General features: G+C 40.8%; 3 protein-coding genes across 4 annotated transcripts; 1 reads left to right on the forward strand and 2 right to left on the reverse strand.

Annotated features, from left to right (window-relative positions):
* Nucleotides 1-1,427: 1,427 nt before the first annotated feature.
* Nucleotides 1,428-10,937, forward strand: RB195_004022 (uncharacterized protein; the record flags this gene model as incomplete). The annotated part of the gene is made up of 4 exons (XM_064177718.1): nt 1,428-1,536; nt 1,604-1,735; nt 6,068-6,124; nt 10,795-10,937. The coding sequence occupies 4 exons, from the start codon at nt 1,428-1,430 to the stop codon at nt 10,935-10,937; spliced, it is 441 nt and encodes a 146-aa protein (XP_064032963.1).
* Nucleotides 9,246-9,626, reverse strand: RB195_004023 (uncharacterized protein; the record flags this gene model as incomplete). The annotated part of the gene is made up of 1 exon (XM_064177733.1): nt 9,246-9,626. One exon carries the CDS (start codon nt 9,624-9,626, stop codon nt 9,246-9,248), a length of 381 nt encoding a protein of 126 aa, XP_064032964.1.
* Nucleotides 10,938-12,211: 1,274 nt separating the features above from the next.
* Nucleotides 12,212-20,651, reverse strand: RB195_004024 (uncharacterized protein; the record flags this gene model as incomplete). Of its 2 annotated transcripts, XM_064177747.1 has the most annotated exons (7): nt 12,212-12,318; nt 13,853-13,963; nt 15,738-15,829; nt 15,884-15,949; nt 16,004-16,084; nt 17,398-17,534; nt 20,553-20,651. In XM_064177747.1, the coding sequence occupies 7 exons, from the start codon at nt 20,649-20,651 to the stop codon at nt 12,212-12,214; spliced, it is 693 nt and encodes a 230-aa protein (XP_064032965.1). The 2 variants fall into 2 exon arrangements, with proteins under 2 accessions (XP_064032965.1, XP_064032966.1); XM_064177748.1 differs by lacking the exon at nt 20,553-20,651.
* Between the last annotated feature and the right edge of the window lie 561 nt (nt 20,652-21,212).

A 21,212-nucleotide genomic window follows, 5' to 3' on the forward strand; every position in this document is an offset into this window, starting at 1 on the left:
TGTGTGTGTGTGTGTGTGTGTGTGTGTGTGTGTGTGTGTGTGTGTGTGTGTGTGTGTGTGTGTGTGTGTGTGTGTGTGTGTGTGTGTGTGTGTGTGTGTGTGTGTGTGTGTGTGTGTGTGTGTGTGTGTGTGTGTGTGTGTGTGTGTGTGTGTGTGTGTGTGTGTGTGTGTGTGTGTGTGTGTGTGTGTGTGTGTGTGTGTGTGTGTGGTGTGTGTGTGGTGTGTGTGTGTGTGTGTGTGTGTGTGTGTGTGTGTGTGTGTGTGTGTGTGTGTGTGTGTGTGTGTGTGTGTGTGTGTGTGTGTGTGTGTGTGTGTGTGTGTGTGTGTGTGTGTGTGTGTGTGTGTGTGTGTGTGTGTGTGTGTGTGTGTGTGTGTGTGTGTGTGTGTGTGTGTGTGTGTGTGTGTGTGTGTGTGTGTGTGTGTGTGTGTGTGTGTGTGTGTGTGTGTGTGTGTGTGTGTGTGTGTGTGTGTGTGTGTGTGTTTTTGTGTGTGTGTGTGTGTGTGTGTGTGTGTGTGTGTGTGTGTGTGTGTGTGTGTGTGTGTGTGTGTGTGTGTGTGTGTGTGTGTGTGTGTGTGTGTGTGTGTGTGTGTGTGTGTGTGTGTGTGTGTGTGTGTGAGATTTCGGAATGGCGTGACAGGGGTCCCACACCCTCGATTCCCTCACAAACGCCCAAAACCTCCAAGTGGATTCGTGAAGAAGTAAATGGGACGTTGTGAATTGTTTCGTAAAAAAAAAGCTGCCCGTGTTTCGTTCCACCCTATGTCCTCCTTGTACGTTTGTCTCAGGTCGGCAACATGCCTTCTTTAGAAATTGGAAACGTGCAAAACGGTTGCTTAAACAGTAACTAATAATTTACGTGATCTGACGTAAAACGTTATCTTTGACAGTAGGACTTTGCTGATGTTCACTCATTTCATGCTACACATCGTTCTGTGCTGAAGGTTGCGGTAATACAGGAGAAAGCCCATACTTTGAGTAATGTTATCACATTGTAACGTTATCGAAGGAACGTAGGTGTGAAATAAGAACAGAAGAATCTTCTCCAAATGTAGAATGACACATTTAGGAAAAAACCTGTCAAATCTCACATTAATGCTGAAATTTCCTTTGAAAAATGAGGGAAGAAAACGCTGTTGGAAAAATCCAAATTCTATTTTACGGAATTTTAATTTGTCACTGAAGACAACCGAAATGAGTGACACGAGAAGTCTGAAGTTTGGACTTCAGAGTTGTAAACAATAAGACAAAACGGAACTGAACAACACGTTCTATTGAAACAATTAATTGATTAAAATTAAATGATTGAATTAATTAATTGGAATTAATTAAAGCCGCGATGCTACATAGGCAACTGTGTCCGCTAGCGAAGGAGGAAGTGGTATTGAACCTGCTAGGATCTTCTCCCACTTCTTCGTTAGCTCACTGCATGAAGTTATTGGTTACATACGTGGTGACCTCCATGGCGACGGTTTTGCGTAAGTCAAACTACTCAGCAACGAATATGAAATTCCATGCGGTTGCTTTTCTGCTACTAGGTGAGTATCAGAGGTCTCCAATGTTTCTGATCTCATACCTTCTCTGAAATAAGATCGTAGATTGCAGTGTCATCTACATCCGGCAAAATTCGATGCTATGATTGTATATCGCCCAAAAATACTGTGAGTTGGGGAAGTTATTGCACAGAACAGAGGTACTGTTATGGAGATTACTGCACAAGAGGACCGAATGCTAAATGTGAGTATAAAGTGTTCACATACATATAAATCCCATTCTTTTGTGATGTTATTTCATGCGAATTTTCCAACTCACGCCTTATGCAAAAAAAATCCAATAAAATAACTCGATAACGATTGAATAGATGCAAATGTAGTGCTGTTCTGTGATGCTGGTGGACACACAAAAAATTTCGTCTTGGAAATGATTTTGGCTGTTCTGTACTAGAAGAAAGTCTACGTCTTATAGTGGGCTCAAAAAATTAGTTGAAGGTTGGGCTACTTTATGACCGACCGAGGGACAATCAAGAGGTATTTGTATGATCTGCGTATCAAAGAGGCTAACGAGCGTCGATATTTGCACCGTGCGACTCGTGACGGCGTCACAATCGCCACAGTAGCGTGGTTGCTCCTTTTGTGCTACTCCCTGCCTTCCCAGCCCATCTCGCCGTGTCTGCCGCTCTCACGACACATTTTGTTCGCCTCGCTCGCAGCTTTTACGATGCGCTTTTTGAAACGGACAAAAATGAAAAGTGCCCGGTTGTAATAGATGTTTGAAACTATAGATTAAGTAGAGCTGTTTAAGAAGTACACATTAGTGATGAACGATTTAGAATTGTGAGAAGAGATGTTTATCATCACTTATTACTATTAATTCCGAATTGTTGGATGGAAACCACCCATTCGTCTCTGAAAATACAAGGTACTTTTTCAAAAATGTTCCACAGTTCGGTGTCATACTATATTTCTTCACTTTTTTCGCTTTCTAGGCATTTCTTTTTGCGCATCTAGTTAAGTAAAACTGGCATCCAACGCATGACGAAAAGTGATTAATGCTTCGCAGACATGCATTGTACATGCATTGTACTTAAAAGCGCATCTCGCAGATACAGCGGTCTTTATCCGCCACTAATACACCCAACCTTTCATACTGATTTTGTACAGAGGCTAGAGAGCAATGAAGCGATAAAAAAAGTGAAATGTAGATTGGAGTTTAAAGGATGTGTACAAAGTAATAAGTACCGATCAGTGCCTATTTCAAGTCTTCAATTCAAATATTTAAGTCCTGTGAAGAGAGAGGCAGAGATTACCTGGTATAACTACAAATTTTGGAAGTAAAATCGTTGCGCATACAGTTGTTACAGCTGAATGTTGGAAACTGAACTCATTGAAATTAATTGTGACGAACACTTACTTGTGCGCTGTAAATTTGGTACAAGAGATATCGGGTATCACCTATATCACCACCGCTCCGGTTGTTCATCGATTTACTCGAGCATGCACCACTAATACTTCTACTTGTCCCGATCGTGTGCAAATGTTATCAAGTGGCATCTCTTCCTGCGAGGAACTCGAAGAGCATCGTATTTTCCTTTGAAGGACTTTGTAAAGAGGTCTGACTACCGATTCGGTAGTATTTCTGCGGTGCGTTTGGTATCCAGCCGCTTTCGGCTCTGGTTTAACGATTGTCGTTGAAATCCGTTGAAATGTTTCCAGTGTCAAGTTGTTCGTTCTTCTAGGGCCAATTTTGGCGTTGATATCACCAACTATGGTAGTGTAGAAAGTATACTCTTCTCTGTAGAAGTTCTCTAGATCCATATGGAAGCCTCGACTTCTTCTTCGTGGCTTGATGTTGGAGCATAAACGACGAAAATAGTCAAAGCTGGCGGAGCTTCCGAAGAAAGTGTACACGCAAGTTATAAGCACAGATCGCCATCCTAGTCCTTTTTCGTTTTAGTGGCCTAGATGACTCCTGCATCTCCGTCCTTGGCGCTACTATACTAGGCTTTCGTCCAGAGTCAGGGGACTCTTTCTTATTACTGTGACATTGACATGCGTAAACTTCTAAAACTCATGAGCAGGTTACAAATATCTAGTTCCACGGGTTTGTGAGAGAACATTGTCCTCCCAGACAGGAAACAAAAGCTTACTTGTTGGAGGCGACTCACACGTCCCATTCACTTGATTGCTGACTTTTGGCCGGACCGACGTGCGGGATGCAAGGACGTCACGGGTCAGTCCTGGGAAAGCAGAAAAAGCCATCCTGTCTCCTAAATCCACTCACATCCCAGGGCAGCTACAAAGTCGCTTTTGGTGCGCAAAGATCCGTCTTACTCTCTTTTATCACTTTTTAGCGTTGGCGCACCAAGTCGACGCCGTAAGACCCAACGATCCCATTTTGGAGCTTTCTGGTGCCGGCGCACCACTCCGACGCAGTGGGATCCGCCCCACTCTCTTTTACCGCTTCATAGCGCCGGTGCACCAAAGCGACGTCATGAGACCCGTTTCACCCCTTTTCATCATAACATTGCTGTGCAAGCACACGTATCTGACACCAATGGACCCGTCTTTCACCATTTTGGAACTTTGTTTCAAACACACGTGACAGAATAAGCCCGTTATTATATAGCATGATATATCATGATAGTACGCAGCAGCTACAGAGGCTCCTGCATAGGTAAATGACGGACATGGAAGCTGTTTACGATTGTAGTGAGTCAGTAAGTGATATTATAGCACATTCATGTAAAGTGATTATGCACGAACGCAACCGTTAACGAACAACCAGCCTGAACGTCCGACTGAAGCAGAACTTCAGACTTTCTGCGGCATTTCGCTCGCCTTTACTGATCAATGAAAATTAACAGTAATGGCATTTTCGGTAAAACTAGAACCTTTTTTCTAACAACGGCTCCTTCTTTCTTTATGAATTTGGACGAAAAATTCCATTTTTTTTTTCTAAACGAGTTAGTTCTACATTTGGGGAACACTTAGACTTCGGCTTCAAACACTCCTTCGACACCAATATAACACAGACACAATTTTAAAGCATTACTTAAGGTATTGCTTTTCCTCCTGTTTTCCCCAAGACTTATCACAGAATGAAGTTTTAATAAAATGAAGTAAATGACAACATTTTAGTGACAAAGATAACGTTCCACATCAGATCATGTATACTGATGGCTACTATTTAAGCAGCCACTAGCATACGTGTTTCCACTTCCTGAAAAAGGCATGTTACTGACCTGAGGCAAACGTGCTATAAATTAAACCCGCGGAGGAGTCTTAAGGAAGAAATGCAAAACAGGCAGTGACCACGGCAATGAAACGGTTGCAACGACTCATCTCCCATTTACGACATGCACGCGATGTTATTGCGCGATACTATGCACACTAATTCCACGTCAGTAGACCCGTTTCAGCCTATTTACAGCTTTTTGGCTCCCGCGCACCGCTTTGACCCTGTGAGACGCATCTCATCCCTTTTTATCGATTTTTCGACGCCGGAGCACTAACCCCACCCTCTCTACTCTCTCTTTCTGGAATTTCGTGACACTCAGACGACGACGCGTTCCGGAGCGCTACCTTCCACAACGAGTTCGATTGGAGCAGCCTTGTGCACACGCCGCATCTTCCGAGCCGCTTTTTTACGGCAATCTGGAGGAGATGGACCAAATCATCCTCCTCTCCATAATCTACTATCCCGTATATGAATACTCCACCCAAAATCCGTACCACCTCAGATTCGTGGGGTGATGCCTTCAAGGGAAGCGGGACCACACTCATTTCTGTAATCTACGTTTTCTTTATATTTTCCGTACCACGTGATTTCTGTGAAATACTGCTTTTGAGGGGAAGTAGTAGGTTACAACTGCGTATGTAATTATTAGGTTACTACTCCTCGGGGGCATTGCAGATATACGACGCAGTTCTGCCGAGCGACATCCATTCGAGGTAAGGATTTCTCCTTCAGCAGGTAGGCGCGAAGGATTCACAGTGCTCAAAGTTGTGTCACTTCCTCTACAAACCTAAAAATTTGAGACATTAGTTCAAATACATAATCAACTATGCGTGAAGAACACGTCGGCAATATGGCTTGTGCCCTCATAAAATAAGGACACGTACTGAGTCAGTGTCTAGGCATGTTTTCGTTACTTCCTCGTCTTATGAAGGCGTAAATCATTGTTTCCGGATGTGTTTTCGCAGACAAATGTAGACTGATAGGTGAATATTTCTAAAGCACCGAGTTCCTTTAATTGTGGAGAAAGACAAGTCGTTTCTGAACGTTTCTGCCATGATATTTGCAACCCACTTCGTGTTGTCGACTCCTACCTTAAGACAACTTCGAGTACTTCTGCAACCTTATCTTTAAGCTGGCAAAGCTGGTATTACGGCAACTGGAAACAAGCATGTTGTCAATTGCGTTTACTAAAGGAATGCTAAAAAATGCATGGAATGCTAAAACATATGAAAAGCACTAGCTGAACTCTTTTAACAACTGGAAAAAGTGTAACTGAGTGTACGCGCTATGGCTTGTTTGTAGTCAACTACGGGAAGAAGAGAAACATTTCAGCTAACGGAATCCTTCATGGCTGTTCTTCCTCGCCTCCATTGGATGGTGTTGTAAGCGGTGAGTTGTCAAAAACCAATACTGTTAACCAATTGAACTCATAATGAGATCTGAGATAACCTCTATCAATTACCTCTTCTTTACAAACTAAGAGACAGGAAACGTAAGCATTTGGACTATCATTTGACTATGTTGTTTTACCCCTAGTTGTTTTTTACCGTACTACTTCAGTACACTTATGGTGATTTCGAATTCCGATTGTAAACCACTATAACCGAGTCCGAAAATTCAAATGCTGACCACAATGTTAACAATTTTGCATGGAAGGTAACAATAGAGAATAGGTAATTTCTACTCTTCCGTATGCTTGTTTTGTGTATTATTCAATGACCAGTCTGAACGTCCGGCTAAAGCCGGACTTCAGATTTTCTTGTGGTATTCTTTTCGCTCGCCTTCACTGACCAATTAATCAAAATTAATCAAAAATTGATGACAGTGATATTTCTGTAAAATCAGAATTTCTTTCTAACAATGTTTTCTTCTTTTTTACTATAAAAGCAAAAAATTTCATAGTTTTCTTTATGAACGCGTCAGTTTTACATTTTGAGAATATTCAAACTTTAGCTTCAAACACTTCTTCGATTCCAATATTATATAAGCACAATTTTGAAGCATTACTCGAAGTATGGGTTTTCTTCCTGTTTTTCCCAACAGCTATCAAAGAATGATGTTTAACATAAAATGACGTGAACGAAATCATAGTATTGATAAAGATAACGTTCCTCGTCAGATCGTGTAAACTGTTGGCTACTGTTTAAGCAGCCGGTCTAATTCGTATTTCCACTTTCTGAGGAAGGCTTAGTACCAACCCGAGGCAAACGTGCTTGGAAACAGACGCACGGAGGAGTCATAGAGGTGAAAAGCAACACTAGCAGTATGCCACGCGTATGAAGCGGTCGCAACGTCCCATTTACCTCTTGCGACATGCACACGAAGTTATTGCGCGATAATACTGCATCATGGCACAACAATTCGACGTCCGTCCCTATAGAGAGCGTCTTCGTCCCCGTACACCCTTTTATAGTTTCCTGGTATTGGCGCACCAATCCGACGCCGTCGGGCCTCTCGCACCCCTTTTACGAATTTCGTGATTGACACACACATGACAGAGCACGCCCGTTATTATATATCATGATATAATGAATCTTGACAAGCATGACAATCTTGGCATTCAGCACAAAGCGTAGTACCTGAGGAGGTATGACATAAATGCCACTGAGAATCTTCATCTTCAGTCCATTTAGCCCGAAGGCAAAGATATACCAAGTTTCAAACTAAGTGAGCTGTCACACTTTCGAGAGGCTTTTGACTTGTCGGTTTAATGTCTTATCCTGAAATGAAACCAATGAACGCTGGCATTTTTCTGGAGGAGCTATGATTTAAGAATCTTCTCCCAAGAATTTAAAAGTTCTGGCGAGCTTTGCAAGGCGATGCTAAGTCCAGATTTCCTTGTATTGTCGGAGATTATATGTTTTCAGCAATAAATTAATAGCATTAAAAAGAAAAAAAAAAAGAAAAAAAAGAAATGTTGCCTTCGAGAAGAAAATTCGAAAATTTGGGTGGTGAACGACTTGCCAAAGTTCAGGATCAGAAGAATAAAGGACGTAAGCAGAACAAAGTCTCGTGTGCACAACAATGAAAAGGATAACCTGACTTATGAATGCTGCCTATTTCGAAGGCTCTTTCCCTCAAAAACAAAAAGCGGTCTAGAGGTACATGTCGCCAGAAGAAATGTTCGATGTTGCGCTTCTCGCTGTCGTTGAACATGGCTCTGCCCGAACTTCTCGATCTTCTGCTAGAACGAAATCACGGAATCATTCCATTCGTCGCCAATCCATATCCTGCAATACCCTACATCTCGCTTGAACTGCCTCTCCATACTGAGTGTCCTCGGGTCCTCTTTCACCACCTCAGTCCAGAACTTCCGTCTTCGCATACCGTGTCTCTATGAGTCACGTTTCTTTTCGTGCATCCAAACTGAGCGGGTGATATTGTCATCTAGGAATTAGCATTCCAAGTGTCCCGTATGTGGTCATCAACGGCCAAGTCAAGAACGGCGTGCGTTAGAAAGGTTAGTGTCCCAAAAGGAAGGGTCCACGACAGCCACCATACAGTGTAGACGAACCCCACTGCACACTTAATAAAGCAAGCGAGGGTCTTCCAGGCATTCAAACACATCCATCGTCTTTAGCAGCTGACGGGCGACGCAACTTGCTTCTCAGACTTTTCCTGCCTGAAATTGTCAATGCTGCGGGCGGCGCATGCAGAATTATACGTGGATGCTGTTTCCGCAGATGCAGAGGGAAATTTCTTTCGCGACAGCAGAACTGGGTCCGTTTCCTTTCCAGCGTCCTGGATGCATTTTGTGAAGGAATTCGCATCGCTAAGCTTCTTTCTTGTCCGTAATTCTACATGTATAGACACACGTTGGCTTAATTTCCTTCTGTGTTCTTCGTGTTTCAGACTTGCCACGTCGATTTTGGGTTGAAGAGAAACTCCTCCTTCTCTTTTAAAGCCGTATTTTGAGGCTGAGTAGAACTGGACGGTGGTCACGATCGAATGCAACGTCCCAAACAGCTCAGGATTTTCGGATATCCCACTGAGGAATTTTTTCTTCAGAACGTAGTCGAGCTGAAGTTTGAGAGTCTTCATTTTCCGTTTTCGCTGCTCTTCGGACGTTAAAAGGGTTTACTCCTGCACCGCGAGCTGATGGCGTCGACGACTCCTCTTAAACGTGGAAACAATGATGGAGCCCGTCTGTTCTCATAAGTCGACCAGACGCTTACCGTTGTGCGCTGCGCTCGCTTTTCTGTCCAAAATTCTACATAATTCCCACAAGTCCTAGAATATTTCCACTAGATCCTTGTTATGAAACTTTGGATACGATTGGGTACCAGTTCTCGCAGTGTTAAGTTTGTTTCGTTATTTGCTGGTGTCTCACGAACAAATACTGTTCGTCTACTCTACTGGTACTTACGAATAGAATTGAACAAGTACTGTATTGTACTCGAATAATACCATTTTTCTATCACATAGAATTGTTGTTCGAGTCTCATCTTCGCATTTTCGTCGATTCCAGCAATGACAACCTGCTGGGTGGGTATTTTAGACATCAATGCATTCAATTCATCATAAAAAAGGGGTCCTTACTGTTGTTCTCAGCGGTTTCTGTAGGTGCATTGTCACTTACGATCCAGAGTTTGCGTTCTCTGGGATCCCACATTCCTACAAAAGTGCATCTAGGCGACGATGAGTCAAATTCTTCTGGGTTGTTGTATTTGTTCTTAACAGCTATCACGCAGCCACCCACTTTCTTCTCATCAGCATCGTCGCAGTATATATTGTAATTTTCGATGCTGATGACGAACCGATCCGCATGTTTCGAGGCAGCAAACGGCACGCAGAGAACCAAAGCCGGACAGCGGTTCGAGTTCACGACACGTTCGGCAGTTAGCGGAAACGATGTTGTCCAGAGTCCAGTACCGTTCAAGGAGTTGACCATTCAGGTTATGAGCTTTGGCATGGTGCTGGACGAAAACACCTTTTTGCAACGTATGGGAAGGTTCTGTCATATAACGGTGCGGGTTATATAGCTCGTACTTTCCCTATGCGTACATGGATGCGTTGTGGTGTGGTATAAAGTGGTTGGATAGGTTAAAGCAGGGCCGCCACAGATACAATCAGACTGACACCGCCCCAATACGGACAAAACCCAAAACAGCCAAGTCGAGGAAGATCAACACTTCTTTACGGCCATGAATTCAAAGGATGATGAAACAAGAAATGATTACGGCACGAAGGGTTTATGCGAGCCAACAGTTCATGAAGCGATATAGTTATCCAATGTTTTAGTGGGCACGTAGCAGACCAGAGGTTTTACGCGCACGATCCACAGAGGTTGGATCCGCAAACCTACCCCTCAGTAAATTATTTTAAAACGCGTAGTTAGTATTGCCCGCGAGTTATGCGTTTTTGGGTTCGAGCATGTGGAGCATGGTTTGCTGTTTTTTACTTCATTATAAAGTCACGAAATAAAATGAAATCTAGACATCTTTGCTAGGTTGGTTAGCAATTGTACTTAAATATAGTAGGCTAATTAATTAAGTACAGTCCCAGTCCGGTAATTGCTCTACTTCCCACTCCTTAAAAAATCCTCTTGAACGCTTCCGAAGGGGAAAGTGTGTGAAACTACCTCTGAAGACGATTATAGTACGTTCCGTAATTTTAGTTTGCGTTTCGCTTACTGTATCTCTAATACTGAATATCTCAAATCCATTCTATTCAAGAAAGAAGAATCTGACAAACCTCATTGGATGAAAGGCGAACGTTTTTGTTTTCAATCAAGGCGTTGCACTGATCTTACTATTCATATCGATGGACTTCATAGCTGTGCTCGAAGCGGCACGGTCGAGATAGCGATTGGAATCGGAATGAAGCCATTGCGAACTACAGTGAGGAACGGGGTCAGCAAGGGTCCTCCCTCGATCCTAGCCGCTACACTCAAATGCACCGCATCGAGCGCAGCCGCTTACTCACCTGCACCGTGCTTCATGTCGTTTTGACCCAATTATAGCCAGACTGTAGTTGCCAACTAGTTGCATTTCTCACATTTTTGATTCTCAGCATCTCCACACAATACCGATTATCTCAAAATTTCGTAGTTTTTATAGAATGCAAGATAGCTGAATCGCTGTATGACCTTCACACGAATTGCTACTGCAAAAACAACAACTTCTGCAACGCGTCGCCACTTGTTTTATGGTTTGTTGCTTTGGCCGCTTCACTTGCTGTGATCATTTGTTTCGTAGATTAGAAACAATAAAGTGGTGTATAAGGAACTGTTTGTTTGCATAAAAACACTTCAACCGATCAACTCCAGTAGCGACTTGGCTAGGTGGAGTTTTTTTTTTCTTTTTTTTTTCGAAACCATGCATAACAATGTTTCATCCCATGATCACATTCACATCATAAAGTTGGCAAAAATGGAATTGATTTCTTGAAGGAATAAATTCCCCTTTTATCACCTTTTAAGTATTGAAGTGAGCGGATGTATTCGCGGTCGGCTCGCAAGTCGGCTGTGAATGCACGATCGATCAATTGTTCAAAACCATCCCAGAGCCAACCAAGTCTTTCATCCCTGTGGAGTCGAGAAACTGGTACCCGACTTGTCTGGGAAGATAGAAACACTGACTCGATACATTCGTTATCCCCACCACCACCCAAAAAACCCCTAAACATCAAGCGATTCTGAATTAAAGTGAACGCGGTGGCGCATCCCATGTGGATTGATTAACGCTAGACACACACACTTCAAGGCGCGTATCACGATTATAACGTGGTGCAGAACCCACACCCAAAGGGTAGAGTTCGAGTGTTATATTGCGGGACTCAACGTGGTTCCGCTTATGTTTTCCTCAGAAAGGCCACTGAAGAGACCTCATTAATCTTCGCAAGAGTGACGCGTTGCAAGTGAAATCGTCGTTGTTGGGTTTGGGTAGTGGATTGCGGAACCTAGCGTGGTTCCGCAATCCACTACCCAAACTCTACATTTTCGCTGTAGCTTCCGCACCACGTCAAAATCGTGATACACAGCCTTTAAGTGACGAAATGCCTGAGTGTGAAGTCGCGATGCATCATCTACATCGCGTTGACCGGAACTTGTAAGTTGAATCTCGATAATAAGTGTTCTGCTTTCCTCCAGCACATGTAATCGTTATCTCAAATGTGACAGTTTGCTTAGTATTTTTACAGGTTACCGTGGATATTTGCCTGCTTAACATTTCTTATACTTCACAAAAAATTATACAAAACAGATGTAACCAACAGCTTGAACAATCACATGGATATCATCAGACAGCTATCAGCGAGTACAAAAACCGAGTATTGGTAGATGCCTGTCAACAGAAGTAATTTTAAAAAAGGAGAAATTCAGTGGAAGCACACAAGTACAAGTACATTGTTCAATGTAGATGTGCGCACATAAGACAAATTAAGTGGCAAATGAATTAATTATGATAATTTAGAAGAAATGAGGATTACTGAAAACAAAAGGACACGCTTGTGGTGTAATAGCGAACAGTTCTCTAGTCATCCTTTTCTTGCAGAGCCATGGATGCGATCAAATGGTAGTTCCGTAGAACTGGATAGTTTACCATAACGAGACCAAAACGTCACCTTAGACGTATGTCGCTGACCTGAATCTCGCAATTTTATGCGGTAGATGGTGCAGCACAGTGTGCAAAATCTAATGTATCATTGTACAAATAAGAGTTCTCAGTGAACACTTATAAAGTGCGGTAAAAAGAGAATCGACTGGTTCCTACGGATCACAAACCAGTAGATTTCTACCACAGTTGATAATTGATTTAGATAATAAAGATAGTATTACTGCACTTACGAATTGCGGGATATCATAAAGCTAACGAAACCCAACTAGTAGATATCAACTGTGTTTCAGCAGTAAATCGTTTCTGCTTAAGCAGAACCTTACGCTCATTTATACTAATTATTCTTATTATTTCTTAGAAGGATTTCGAAAGAAAGATGAGATGAAATGCAATCTCAGTAATCCTATCTGTCTCAAAATGACAGTGAGGGATCAATAAACAACCTGTCACTTTCCTACCGTTATTTTGTGGTACGAAATTTAACGGATGGCTCAAAAATGTTTGCAGTGCATAAAACTGCGTCATGTGACGGCTTCCAAATAAGTGCACAACAAGGCAATTTTAGAAATAAAAATTTTGCTTGAATCCCATTTATTCAGACAAAACAAGCTTAGAAACGCATAATAGAATGAAGAGTTAGTATAGATATGATATGTGAGATAACTCCTTTTTTCCACTAGCATCAAGTTCCGAAAGGACTACTGTTTTCTGCAGTTCTGCAAGAATGAAACAACATACGTATAATGTCGAAAGGAATTATCCGAGATTTTTCCTTGTGGATGTTAAGCAAGACTAATACCGCAATTTTATCTTGCAAACCATCATATATGTTTTCGTCAAAATTTCAAAGCTTTAGAAAGCAAAAGATCCGGTAATCTATGAAAACCTAAAAACACTGAACATTGTTCAAAAAGGTAAACATTTACAAACATTTTCGAGGATACTCATGCCAATTAAGCATTCCTAGAGTGAAAGAGGGGTGAATCCCTTTCCTTTTAAGAGTATATATCAAAAGACTTCCTTTTGATTTCTTACGGCACATCATCTAGTTTTTAGTCAAAAATTAGAATAAAAGTTGGAGAGGTTTTGCATAATATCATATATTCATCAAACTGGTTTAGCCATGAGCGACTCAATTCTTTTTCCAGCTATCTCTTTTGGACAATCACCGATGCCCTTCACCATGACTGTAGCCGTGAAAGAGTTCAATTCCAGGCTCCACATGCCAAGATCAAGAACATAGCGTAATTTTATCTTAGAACGGCATAAATACTTTAACTTACCGAACTCTTCGTTAATCAATGAAATTGTGGAATTTTTCAATAGATGTTGCAGAACAACGCATTGGTGAAATTAAGTATTAAAAAAAAAGCTTGGTAGGAACCGAACCGCACTCAATACTTTGATGATATGGGATGTTAATAGGAACTTTAACATTGCAAAATTGAGCATTTATTAAAATAGTACATGGAATACATGGTTAATTCCGACTGTTTGGTTTTTTTCTGCGGGAATAGCTTGTAAGGGATTGCAATTGACCAGATTTTCTTGAAAAACTCACTTGTCCTCTGGTCAAATAGACTGCATTTGTTATATGCTGGTGAATAAATGTGCAAGCTAACAGCGTTCTCAGAATGACTTGAGTTTTCCATTCGATGAAGTCCTAGTTCATCTGGAAGATAATATTGAATTAAGCAGACAAACTACTTCTCTTGCAATTTCAACTAAATTATGAGTATCACGACTCTCATGGTTAAATACACTAGTGTTCACCATCAAAGGTCAAGATAAAAGCTGTCACCAATGATAAGCCATGATGTTGTATGGCTTCCTTAATAAATGACAGCTATCGGTCATTTATATTATTACACTAAAATCCGACTAAAGCCGAACTTCAGACTTTGTGTAGTCTTCGCTTCGCTCACCTTCAATGATTAATGAAAATTATTAGTAGTGACATTTCCTGTGAAACTAGATTTGTGGTTTTCTAACAAAGCTTTCTTCTTTTTTATTATAAATTTAGGTGAAGGATTTCACAGCTTTCTTAAACACGTCAGTTCTAGATTTGGAAAAAAAATTCAAACTCCAGCTTGATACACTCATTCAATACCAATATAATATAGACACAATTTTCTCGAAGTATCTCGAAATTCAACTATGTCCAGGGTCAAGCGTATGAAAGGATTTTCCTAACGGAGGGTCACAAAAGGAGCGGGTCGCAAGGGAAGGGGTCGTAAGGGAGTGTACGATGGGCAGTATTGAATGGAGTATAGCACCATAACCCTGACAAAATACTACGTTCAACACCCCGTTGAGCCAAATTTTTGCAAAATAGATGGAAACATGAGACTACTCCTAAAAGATAAAGAGTTTAATTATATATAGTTTTTAGCAGTTTAAACGTGAATCAAGCAGAATTAAAAATAGCCAAAAAAGTTCATGCTCCTTCCACATTGTTTTCCATTTCCACATCGTATCACGACGTTATTCAGGTCTGGAAGATACCGAATAACGTCGTGATAGGAAGACCTAGAGAAATACTTCGGGTGGCATTTCATAGAGAAAGTTTGACCTACAAAATATACTGCAGTTTTTTGCGACATCCCAGCTTTTATTGGAACTTAGACGGAAAAAATTCAAAGAAATTCAAGAAGTTTTTGGACTTCTTGTGGATTTTCCCACCGAAATTTTGAAAGGAACAGACGGTAAGAAAACGAGAAATTTTGCATATGAGGGTTTTCTTAATCACTTTGTAGGAAAATATGGGCGATTTAAAACGCCGTCCCGTTCTTAAAAAATTGGAAAACTTGCCAAAATTCCAACATTTGCTCGCACACCGAAAAGTATAAGATGTTCAACAAAGTCCAATAACTCGGAGTAACTTAGTGCTGAGCAAATCCTCTTCAAGTATTTCACAGTTGAGGGTTTTCTCCATCAGAAGTTATATCACGCTATTTTCAGGACTTCGCCTTCTTCCCAAATTTTTTATGGGAAAAATGTCATTTTTACCATCATTTCCACATGTAAATTCAAAAAAAATTAGGAGGTTGGAAGGTGAAGGTTTTGCAGGACAGATCTTGTTCTCAAGGAATCTACCTGAGATATTTCACTTTGTCCTCTTATCACAGACATTTCATCAGCATTCCAGCAAATTTGCTTCTTCTACTACAAAGTGCTTTTGCACTGGCGTCAGCTTCCGAATTTCACATTCGACATTTGTTCCTCGGCTAATCTTCGACTTTGCATTTTCGAAACAACAGAAATTTCCAATATATTGGATTGGCAGCAACGAAAAATTGTCGCTGCAATGTTTAAAAGGGCAGGAAGGTGGGTCGTATTCGAGAAGGTCGTGTCCTATAAATTCGTCTAACTCTACCCTGACTCTTTCTCTCACAAATTCTTTTATTTTTGTTCACCAAAGAAAACCAAGAGAAAAATCCACTCACCACTCATATAGCTGACCTCATTCACTGAGATAATTGATTCGCCAGTTTTCGACAGTGGTCCAATAGAGGAATTTTCTTTGGGATAAGCAAATCTTAAGAAGGGCAAGTGTGAAATTTCCAGTTTCTTCTTATGTTCAACAACATACCTCGTTTCTTTTAGCTGGCCTTCGAGCATCTTGACGAAACAATATGATCCAGAATGATCATGAATGCTAAATGAGCGACTGAGTTATTTACAATTAACCACAAAACAGTCATTGACATACTTCGTGCACATTCCTGGACCCCAGCATAGCACAATCATGTTGTACTTGCCGTTGCCAGTGTCCACGAGATTGCGTGTGTAGCTGAAACAGATCTCGAACGTAAACATAACTCCTTAAATTCCTTTATTATTCAGATATATTGAGCACTATTAATAGTAGTTTAGAAGAGCAATTAATTGCGTAAGTGTCTGTAGTTTTTTTTTAAACCGTATTTTAACCCCCTCGCACACCTATTTAACGTCCCTCATATCCTTAACCTATTCTCAACGCTGGGGGGGGGGGCCTTCTCCCCTCGGTACTAATAAATCCAACAACCGCCACTCGAGTTATTGCCAAAAAAATTCTTCCACCATGGCCTTACTCACACCCGCCACCCCAAACCGTCACCAGCAATAGAGATAAGTTCTGCGCTGTGGTACATGCAAAGTGTGTACTGACTCTTACTTATTAGCGGAAAGAAGCCAAAATTGAGAATTTCCGCAAACGTTTTTAACTAGAAGTGTAGCCTCATTCGAAAAAAAAAACTATACGCTGATCTGCTCATAAAAAGCAAGATGGAATGTTTCGATTCTCTCCCATTCTCAGAAAGTATTCAAAGTTATGCACTCTCATTATTAACATTGAGAGAACTCACAACAAGCTTAAGCCGGATTTGAAACCTTTAGCAAAAAAAAGCAAGTCAGGAACGTTTTTGGATCGAAATCCTGCTAGCCCTGGCCAAGGATATTTAATTGGCTGTAATTGTCGATATCACTGAGATATGCTCACGAATCATGATTGAAATGATTTCCACTATTCAGTCGCGAACTTTTTGATTTGGCTACACTTTTCCTTATTCTCCTATTTCGGTATAGTATTATTCTATCTCCCTAAAAATCAGCGACAACATCCATTCTCTTCTCAAGTAGAAAGACTGTATTAGCAGAAAAAAAAAGAATCTTCTCGAATTCTACCATATGCTCACCCCATCTAAATCCCGTGGAAAACACAGATATCGTTAATCTTCTTTTTATTCCAGTTTGAAGCAGCCTCATAGAGTTTGTAGCAATCACAGAGCCAAATGCAAGTTCTACCTCATGAAGAAGTACAGAAGTTTGTATAGGGAACTATTCATCAGTTTACTCAAATAACACCTTTTGCCTCTAGTTGTTCATTGAGCAATACCTTAATGAACAACTGTTGCAAGAGAATATCATGGTGAAACATCTGTATTAGATTTACGAAAAATACATGAACTAATAATAAGCACTATTCAGAATTAAAGTTATAATCGTCGTCAATGAATAAACTTCCAGTTCGTGGAAATAACTACTTAATTAGCACAACGCGCATTGAAAATCTAATTGATGTCGTGATATTGCAAACGAAACATACAAACGTATAAGTTTACTCACTTCCTTTCATCAAAAAGTGCGAAACTGGACCAGTCTTGTTGATTACTTTTGTAAGAAAGTAAAGCCTTCTCCACATCTTCAATATTCACATGTTGATCACGAAATAATGAACGAATTTCCGCAGTTAACGGTTCCATCTGCAAATTACACTTTTTTTTACTATTGATCTTGAAGCCCTTCGCAAGGAAAAAAGAAAGCAAAACTAACTTCTTATTTTTTGAGAAGACGACCGGCACGAAGGGAAAGATTAGCAAACAATATCCACATATCATTGCCGCAGCGACAAATGCTATTCAATGCGGTATTCCCGTTTTCAGAATGAGATAGCTAGATGTTAGACTGGTTTCATATGTCGATCAGGCAAGTGAAGTTCGATGAAATGGCTGGCTCCAAATGAAATAAGTGAAGATTGCACCCAATCTCATAATCACAGATCAGCAAGAATTGGTTGGGTGAAACGTCCCTCTGAGCGTCCTCCAAAAATAGAAGGTAATTGTATGTCGGATAACAGGACGATGGAATTCTTCTGATTTAGACCTTCACCATTTGTTCATTCAAACGCATTATATCAACTGATGTCTCATCCATTTTGTCTCGGAGTTCCCTGAACTGCTGACCTCGTTTACTACTTGTTATTGACTTTGCTCAACTTTTGCTACAATTGTTGTGCATGGAACTATGTCTCTTTATGAACTGTGTGGTCACCGTCATTCCCATCCGGCGACTCTGAAGTCCAGTTCTGCTCCATGTCTTCGCAAATCTGTTCTCGAGCAACTTCCACCGTGGTCTGGAAATTCCCATGCCAGATTTGATTCGTAACCCGTTTTCCGCTAGCAAGTGTTGGCTTCAATAAGACTTGGCCGGTTATTATCGAACGATCTCCCATAGCTGGCCCCAAAAAAAAAACGATTTTGTGGTTTTGAAGCGGTTTTGCATAGCGATTTGATAGATTAGCCCCTCATAGTCTTAAAGAAGTCTTTAGGCCGTTTGTTGGAATCTCGTGCAAAACGACTTCTTAGGAATGTGGCTCTCTATTAACTCCTTAACCTTACAAAGGTCAAAGGTTACGCAATCTGACCCTAAGAACTGCGCCTACCTACGCTAACACACAAAATATGGTGGTATTTGATGACCTTCTTCTATCACTATAACTATTATTGTTTGCATGTGCGACTTTCGATAAGCCTCGGCATGTTGATGCTTCAATAATTGTTTTCGCCGCCGGACACGAGGTTGTTATAATCCTTTATTCGTGGCTAACGTTTCGGCAATATCGCCTTCTTCAGAACCTTAGGATCAGCTGACTATCCTGCCACTGCTAGATACCTGATGTGATACTGATGTGAGACCTCACATCAGGTATCACATCAGGTATCTAGCAGTGGCAGGATAGTCAGCTCTATTAAAGAAAACAATTATTATTGTTTGATTTGTTCAAGTGACATTGTGCTACAGTAGTTCCCCGCAAACTGATTCATCTTTGATCTAGATTAATTTGATCTGCTCACTGATTATGCGTAGTTGTCTACGGTGCAGATCCCTTAGTAATGAATGTTTTACAGTAACAGTACGTATACTCTGCTGCTATCAATGAACTTTGGATAAGAGGGAGTGCATATTTCATTCATGTTCCAGATTTGCGGTCTCATATATTTACATGCAAAATCCACTCCCGCTATGAAATTACTCACTGTCTACTTTTTATCTTTTATTTTTTAAGGATCAGTCCGCAACTATAAGTTCTTTCAAGTGTGAAGCGGAATTTTCCTCCACTGCAACTTCTTCGTTCCAGAGACGTAAAAGAATCTCCACTTGAAAAGCTTCCAATTGATGTCTATGCAGCTTTTTGCAAACGCGTAATCCTTTCAATTTCTTCCTGTTCTTTCCAATACATCTTCAGAAAACCCACTTTTCTATGATAATTTCCATTGGTGACCTGAATGTGTTGTAGGCCCCTTCACCTAGTACATTGAGAAAATAGGTGAAATTTAAATAAGGAGAGTTTGAGTGAAAGTACCGGCACCAAGAGCACCCTACTCCAACATTGCCTGTAGACATGGAAATGAGACGAATAAAGAATAGACGAATAACTCAATGTGTTTCACCTTTACAGAATCTGCGTACAATCTGCGCACCCTCTCAGTGCGTTTGCGCGACAACTACTTTTGATTCAAACCAAAAACAGGAAAGAATCTTCGCACAATTCTTTTTTTTTTCCTTGGAAGAGAGAAATAATCTATCGAAAGAACTTCACGCGGTCAGTGAGGGTAATTCGTGTACCTCAATCCAGGAATAACAGTGCTGACACTTCGAGGATAGAGGTCACATCATTCTAAGAGTATTTAGTTACGTCCACCAACTAAAGAAAATCGTAATGAATGTCGTTCCCACATCAGAACTTTTTTTTCTAGAAATTTGTGATGGCTTGTGATGCGTACTTTCAGAAGAAATATTGCATTTACAGTGCATTATGAATATGAGTTTTCTCGCACACCACGACATCATTTTAGAAAGTATGCATGGCTCCATGGGGTCAAATCAACATTTGATCTCTGCTATCAGTCTTTTCCTGAGTTTCTGGAAAAGCCCTCTGAACCTTAAGACTGGCCGTATCTCCATCCTTCTCAATCCCGAACGTCTCGAAAAAGTTGTATGGAATCTTTTGCGGAACTGTTGCGAGGTCTTTGACTTCTTTAGTTCAATAAAGTTCTAGCCAAATAAAGAATTCTTATCTCCTTGTAGAATGTCATTCTGCAGCTCCAACCTTCTCCTGTCACGTTTCCAAACACTTTCTTTTGTTAAAAAAAAGAAACTAAATTACGAGTAGGTTACTTAGGAAAAACAATTATGGAGTGTCAAGGTGAAAAAGGAAACTTTCGAGACATTTTTCTGTTGAATATGGATTGGCGGTGAAAGAAGCAGAAAACGCTTAAATAATGTTTAATGTTTGTTTAAATAATGTTTCGATGAAAAAGATGAACATCGAATGTTTTCACGACTGCACGAAAAATTGAAAAGCTTCTAGATCAACAAGCAAACTATGATCTCGAAACTTTTGAGCTAACATGTGGAAGTCGAACAGTATGAACCATCCGAAATTTTGAGCACAGGTACGAACTTCCTGTAAAGCTCTGCAGAGAAACTATTAAGAAAACCTCAAGCAGAGAATAGTACTGATGGCGACCGAAGCTGTAGAAGCCGGGAAGGTCGATCATTGCATCAGCCAAGACATCCGTAATCAATATAATCGACATGGGGAGAGAGATTGGACGGTGCTGCGATCTCACTCAGGATATATCGAAAACGCAAAACTGGATAACATACTTGGGAAGTTTATTGCAAGAACTTATCACAGCCTTCGTTCCAACATCATTTCCATAATATCATCGTCCATAACACCAAATACAAACCAATTCGCTGAAACTCATTAAAGGATACGTCTATTGGAGAGTCTGGGAAGGATCGTGTTCATGGAAACTAGGCAGATCCTTGACGCCTCGTCTCACTCACGCTCACTGGAAGTCGCTAGATGTTCAAAATAGTCAGGCTTACGCCAGAGAATAAAAAGAACAAAGATTATTTACGACACGACTTCAGAATTGAAGATGAGGACACAAGCGTCTAGAAGAGCATCGAGGAAGCGGTAAAAAAGAAAACCAAAGGCAACCGACTCCGTGCTCTCTTCTCTAACATCATCGTTCTTGCTGTTGTAACTTACCCTTCAGAACCTGAAGAAAGTGGTTTTAGCGACCATTGAAATTGTGGTATAGCTGGTTGTACTTCGAGGGAATTAGGTTGTGTCCTACGCAATCGAC

This window comes from Necator americanus, chromosome I (assembly GCF_031761385.1).
Source record: "Necator americanus strain Aroian chromosome I, whole genome shotgun sequence".
Lineage (NCBI taxonomy): Eukaryota > Metazoa > Nematoda > Chromadorea > Rhabditida > Ancylostomatidae > Necator > Necator americanus.